General features: G+C 39.8%; 1 protein-coding gene across 10 annotated transcripts in view; it reads left to right on the forward strand.

Annotated features, from left to right (window-relative positions):
* The window catches only part of CACNA1D (calcium voltage-gated channel subunit alpha1 D), a 239,053-nt gene that overhangs the window by 225,726 nt on the left and 6,561 nt on the right, over nt 1-6,766 (forward strand). For all 10 annotated transcript variants that reach the window (XM_037385308.1, XM_037385300.1, XM_037385307.1 and 7 more), the window contains 3 exons: nt 1,285-1,448; nt 5,307-5,428; nt 6,170-6,490. In XM_037385308.1, the coding sequence (XP_037241205.1) occupies nt 1,285-1,448; nt 5,307-5,428; nt 6,170-6,490 (607 nt within the window). The remainder of the gene's footprint in view (nt 1-1,284; nt 1,449-5,306; nt 5,429-6,169; nt 6,491-6,766) is intronic.

Here is a 6,766-nt window from a genome sequence, read left to right on the forward strand (position 1 = left end):
TTTCTTCAGAAACGAACTAGAGTGGATTTTTCTTACTTTAGAACAGTAGCTCTCAAGGTCGTTTGACTTTGAGCATTACCAGGTTGGTCTGACGTGAGCACCGCACCGTGCTGTTGGCTTCAGGCAGCAATGGCTTCAGCGACAGGGCAGGTCCGAACTTTGCACTGGGACAACTCCTGTTCATAAACAGTATGTTTCCAGTTGTTCAGGCAATGTTTGGGTGCAGCTTTGGGAAGAAGTCCTGATATTCCTGACTTAGTCTTCAAAATGTGAGATTGTTCTGGTGTTTTCTGAGTATCACCCTGTCATGGAACATAAGCTATATTTAGTTATACTGAAAAGCTTCCTATTTAAAAAAAAAAATTAAATGCACCTTTTTCCCAAATATATTGTGATCTATTTAACTTCCATAATATTCACCTTCTCATTATGATGTGGAAAGACATATGCATTTTTTAAGATCTCAAGTGCATTGTGTTCATCTTCCTTACAATAGCTATGTTTCTCTTCTGCTGAGTGAATTCAATACCTTCTCAAAAATATCCTCCAATTCTGTCAAAAAATTTTATTTTCAAGTCCAGCCCTGAAGCAGAGGAATTTATTGTCATTTTATCTCTAGACCCATAAGTGCATATGCACAAGTGCCAGACATGTTTAATTCTCCTCCTCCTCCTCTACTGTCTTGCTTCACCATCTGAATTCTGGAAAGATTGGCACCCTAATCTCTATCTTGTTCGTTTGCATAAAAGTTAAGATTTGCATGACAGCTAAATTTTACAGAATGCTTAGGCTGCTAATTTTTTTGATATGATAATTACAGTCAAATAACACCCTTCCAAGATTTAATTTTCAGCAAGGAAGTATCCAGAATTTAAAAGGCTTAAATACATTCTCTGAGTTTCTGTGCTCCCACGCATCACCCAGGGTTCACAAGAGAGCATGGCAGGAGTAGAACACAGTATTTTTTTGATTTTTTATTTTTAAGCAGTGTACAACTGAGATCCTGCATTTTAGTCTGTACTGATAAGAATAACTTCATTGAAAATGTAATTTGATTTTACCTGAGAACTTACATTGTAACTATACTAGTAAAAAAGGGTATGCTTGCTGTCTCAAAATCAGTTTGCATACAGAAACTGGATTTTAAAATTGAGTCATGTAATTATATAATATAATGCTTGGTTATTGTGCTGGAGAAAGATTTGAAAATCTAGAAGAAATCTAATTGATCAATTTATAAAAACTCACTGAAATAACATTTTCTTTATTGTATTTTAAATACAGGCATATATACGATCACCACTGTAGATATCACTGCCATGACTCAGATTTTGAGAGACCGAAAGGTTACCATCACCCACATGGTTTTTTTGAGGAAGATGATTCACAGATCTGTTATGATGCAAAAAGATCTCCTAGGAGACGGCTGCTACCTCCAACACCAACACGTAAGTATACTAAGAACAATTTGTTTGCAAATCTAGAATGACTTCAATGCATTCAGGCACATTACAATTTAAAAAGGTTTCTTTTGAACTTGGATTTCAAAGATGGTGTTTCTTGATTACTGATGCTAGTGGATAATTGTGTGTAGCAGAAATATCTATCCACCCTGAGGTGAATGGTCAGAGAATCTATGGGCCCTGGCTTACAAGTCAGTCTTTCTCATATCCCTTGCCTCACTCATCCAGTAATATACAAATTTAATTGCCAGTTTTGATTTGATGTGACACATGAAGAAAGAGCAAGCTAGAACGCAGCCGTGGTTTGCTTTGAAGGTTTGCTCAGTGGGTTGCAATCCGTGTGCCCTGTGTTCACACCCGCAGGGGTGCAGTGCTGCCCTGAGTCAGGGCATTGCCTCTCCAGTGATGCACCTGGGGGCGCCTCCCCTGTCCCTTACCAGTCGTGCTGCTTAATGACATTTTAATGAGTGCCATTTACAGCTTTGCCTCGTCCTGTTCTAGTAAATATTACAGACTGAAGTAGGATAATTTTCAGGAAAAAGAGAACCAAGAGTGAGCTTAATGGTGCTCTGGTTTTGGGTTTTTTCCCCTTACTTTTGAAGTGCCTTTAGCTTTTTAATGTGAGTTTCTCAAGTCCCTGTGAAAAATAAGTGTTATCCTGAGCTAAGCAACTTACTTCAGATTCTCATTGGTACTTTATTCTGCCACTCAGGACCAACGCTTAATATTCTGTTTTTCTTCTGAGGGAGAAAATGTTCCCATGTATAGAATTAGTATTTCCATGTATAGAATTAGATTGAATTAGTGTTGTCAACTAATTTTTTTCTACCCATTTCTTTAATTCCCATTTATTCTTCTTTTTAGATCTTTCTCTTTATTTGTCCTTAACTCAAGCACAATATTGCTTTATCTGCATTTCTCAAAGCTCTCATGCTTCTTATCTTCTGCTTTTAGGTTTGTATGTTCTAGGCCATACTGCAGATATCAGCAGGGCTAATTCTGTGGTGAAACTGGGCACAGACTCAAAGCTCTTGGATCTTTGGTCTTTGACCTCTGACACTTCACAGAGTGGAAACACATGAGATTGTGAAGTGCAAAATAAACCTCTTTCAAAGGCTCTTTCTTGTTGGTGCACAAGAAACAACACTCAGCTCCATGCAGCCGCGGAGTGTCCCTAAGGGTACTGGCATAGTGTAGCCAGCCCAGCCGGGTCTGTTACATGCACCTCTGGCTGATGCCGTCTAACCCGTGCCATCCAGACAAGACAATACAGCATCATTTCTAGAAGGGTCTCCACGTTTTGGCTGCTATAAGGTGGATTGGCTTTCTAGCAAAACCAGAGTTCTTTTGCTAGCAGCCAGAGCCACAGCCTATGTATCTCTGGAAGCATGACTGTAAGGACCCTGTGGGTAGGAAAATGAGTTTCAGTCCTTTTCTGTCTCAGACACCCTAGAGAAAATGCAGGTATAGATTTAAAAAATAAAAGTGTTTCAGAGACAAGTGTAGTGGGATCATATACAGTGTCTGAGGTACAGTCTCAGACTTGTTTAAACCTGCAGAAAGCTGTATAAAGGGCAGCAGCAAAATACGTTAGCATTTGATAAAGGAAGCATTCTTCAGTGATACCATCAGTGCTGGTTCCTCGCTCTCGGCACTCGGCTCCTTACAACAAGACTAGTAATGGTCTCTGCTGTTTGGCTTTCTGACCTTATGGGGCCCAGATGGAAAAAGCAGAAATAGGAGTCTTGCACTATCGAGAGTAAATAACTCAGATGAATGATGGTGACATGTACAGAAAGCTGCTAGCCCTCTTCCAGTAGCAGAAGGAAAAGACATCAAAGGGGAGAGTGTGAAAGGAGACTCCTGTACATCTTCCTACAAGCTTTTCTGATAGCAGAGGAATTTTAAGGCAAAGAAACAGATGGATGTTTTGTATATCCGTTCCATACATTGCAGGAGAACAACCTTCTTATAAAAAACTTTCTGGGGTTTTCCCATGGAAGCGTTGCAAGGGGACGGTTGAAGTCTTCCTGTGACTCAGCCTTTGGGATTCATTTAACCTTTCTGATAAAGTTTTGATGACAGTATTTCTTCAGAGGAAGCTTACACTTTTTATCTCATGTACAAGAGACTAGATAAATGTACTAAATAAGAAATTATTTGATATCCTAGGATATCCCAAGATAAGAGGACCTAGTTCTGATCTAAGTTGCCTGAGGGTAATGCAGGAAGTCCTTGGACGACAGTATAATGTCACGAGAGCACAGTCAGACCACCTGTCATAACCATTTACTTAATGTTCAGGGACACAGTTGAGAAATTTTAAAGGCTCAGTATCTCAGCAGATTCTAAAAGCAGCTCAAGCCTTTTATTTGTAACTAGTGTATGGGCTGTTTGGCCTGGGGAGGAAGCCTTGATGTTCTCATGTAAAGAAAGAAAAAAGAAGAAGAAAAAAAGTAAAACCTGCGACACTGCACTGAAGTTTCTGCTAGCATCTGGATTCAGCCCAAGTTAATGTAACACACGGTGCCTTGGCTAAGTACTGGAGTTAGTAAATTGAGCTCTGTGTCACACATTCTAGAGGTTTTTATACCGAACTCATCACCACAGTATTTTAGCAATTTCCAGAAGTGTACTGAGAAATGATTAAGATGTTCTTTCAGACTCTTTCCTGGGCAGAAGCATGTGCAAAGAAGTGTCTTGTTTTGGATGAGGGGACTTTTTGGTTTGCTTTTTATTCATTTTGGTATTGGGACATTTAGCATTTGTTAGGGTCAGGAGCTAAGGCTTACATTCCTGTATTTGGATTTACCATAGAGACAATGGAAAGAGACGCAAAGGCTGTATTAAGTGAACTGAATCACCTCCTGGAAGTGCTTATTTTAGTCTACTGGCTCTTTAAGGAACATCTTGAGGAACGGCATTAAGTGTCTGGTGATAGCTATGAAGAATCCTCAGTTTGTGGCACTTCATGCTTCAATTCTGTTCACAAAATTCTTGGTATTGCGGAAAAAAGATACCAAGAATAGTTGCAATCAGTTCCAAGAGAGCACAGTTTGGTATCATTGCTTTGTACAGTCAGGCTCTTTCCAGATTTCCACGATGATGCTCGCAGCTGTGAGGACATATCTGGATTCCAGCTGCTGTTCAGCGCCCAGGCTTGCTTCACACTGAAGCTAACACAGAGGAATGATACCCATGCACTGCTTCCCCTTGTGCTGCAGGCTTTCAACAAGACCCGCTGGAACACTTCCACATCAGCCAAACGTCTTGATCCAGTTTAGATTTCTACTTTTTCCTTTCCAGTATTTACATGAGTAACAACAGCATAGAAAACAGCAGAGACCATGGCTTATCATTGTCATAAGTAACAAAAAAAACCATCAGGAATTGACACAAGTCAACTTTGACATGGATATGTTTTTTTGTATTGCACATTTCTTCCAAGGAACTGGAGATTTGGTATTTCCTTTGGGAAGTCTGGTTCATTAGAGTTTAAACCCACGGGGAAGAAAGAAAAACTTCTTTGTAACTGCTCATAGCAGTTTACAGTAAAACTCTGAAGTGTCTGAACCAGTCTGCTGCACAACACAAGCCTGTGCCGTGAAACAGCTGCTTCAAGCTCTGTCACGTTAGGCTGCTCATATGGTTTCTACCTAGGACTGCGTTTGCTCATATGATGAATCTATCTTTATCCTATAACCAGCTGCTTGCTTCTGTTAGCACAACTTTCTTACTGGGGGATGTGTTTTTATTTGTGTGATAGTTGAATCACACTGGAATTCTGGAAATTATAGACTTTGAGGGCAAGTATTTTCCTAATGAATTATGCTTTCCCTGTAGCAAATAGACGATCTTCCTTTAACTTTGAATGCCTCCGACGACAAAGTAGTCAAGATGACATACCACTGTCTCCTAATTTCCACCATCGCACTGCTTTACCACTTCACTTAATGCAACAGCAGGTAAACACAAAATCTTAAATTTAACTAACAAAGAATTAAATCTTTCCAGCTTCTATATTGTACTTCTGACTTTCATTGTTGTTTGAAATAGTACTGGTGTATTATGTAGTTTGCCTGTGCACAACTTCTAGGCCAAGTGTAGGCTTCTCAAACATTGACCTTCTACACAACATTGAAAATAAGTAGTTTGCCCCTGTGACATTTTAAGCATCCACAAAGGGCTGGGGTGCCCTAAGGAATTTTGACCAGAACTGCATAATCTTTGCCAGTGCAGTTACTCAGCTCCGTTTGTGAGAATGTGCAAGTAGAACATACACATCTTCTGAGGCCCGATACCCAGCTCTGTGTAGCTCTGAGAAGGTGGCAGTTTCCATAATCTAGAGACACCATCCGGAATGCTTGGAAAATGCCAACAGCTTCCTATCCTGTCCCTACAGGACAGAAGCATTGTTTCTGTACTTCCCTTTCTCTGTTTAATATATTGTATAAGCAATTATTTTTCTTTATTAATGCTAGTCCCAAGATTTTGTGATCTGAGTAATAATAGGAAAAAACATATTTTATCCTCTTGATTTACCAGTTTCAGTCCTGTTCCTCCTCTACATGACTATTAAACATCAGAAAATGTTAACTTTTCATAGCTGCTGCCTGAACAATTGCTTTGAACTAACTGCTGAAATTAGAAAAGAGTGTGACTGAGCATTTGAAATCACTGATTTTGAAAATTCTTCCCCTTACTAGGTCATGGCTGTTGCGGGTCTGGATTCCAGCAAAGCTCATAAACATTCACCGAGTCGTTCAACGCGTTCCTGGGCTACTCCACCTGCAACCCCTCCCAACCGGGACCGTACTCCATATTACACACCTCTAATCCAGGTTGATAGGGCTGAATCTACAGAGCATATGAATGGTAGCCTGCCTTCCTTGCACAGGAGCTCTTGGTACACAGATGACCCTGATATTTCCTACCGAACATTTACACCAGCCAATTTAACTGTTCCTAATGACTTTAGGCATAAACACAGTGACAAACAGAGGAGCGCAGACAGTTTGGTAGAAGCGGTAAGTATTACAGAAACCTCTGATGTAGCCAAGAGCATGTATCTGTTCAGGTTTTGTGTGAACTTTAAAAAGCATATGATTGAATTCACATTATCTCCCTGAAAATGTATTTTCAGTTTTAAAACCCAAAATTATTTTTAGGGAAAGACAGGGCAACTTATTTGTAGTTGTCCTGTAGTAAATGGTTTCTGCTAAATCCCAATCTAGCATGTCAGAGAACTAAACAGATTTCTAAGGGGTTTGAAATTTAAGTTTTCTAGGTAAGGATTAGTTATA

This window comes from Falco rusticolus, chromosome 4, assembly GCF_015220075.1.
Source record: "Falco rusticolus isolate bFalRus1 chromosome 4, bFalRus1.pri, whole genome shotgun sequence".
NCBI lineage: Eukaryota > Metazoa > Chordata > Aves > Falconiformes > Falconidae > Falco > Falco rusticolus.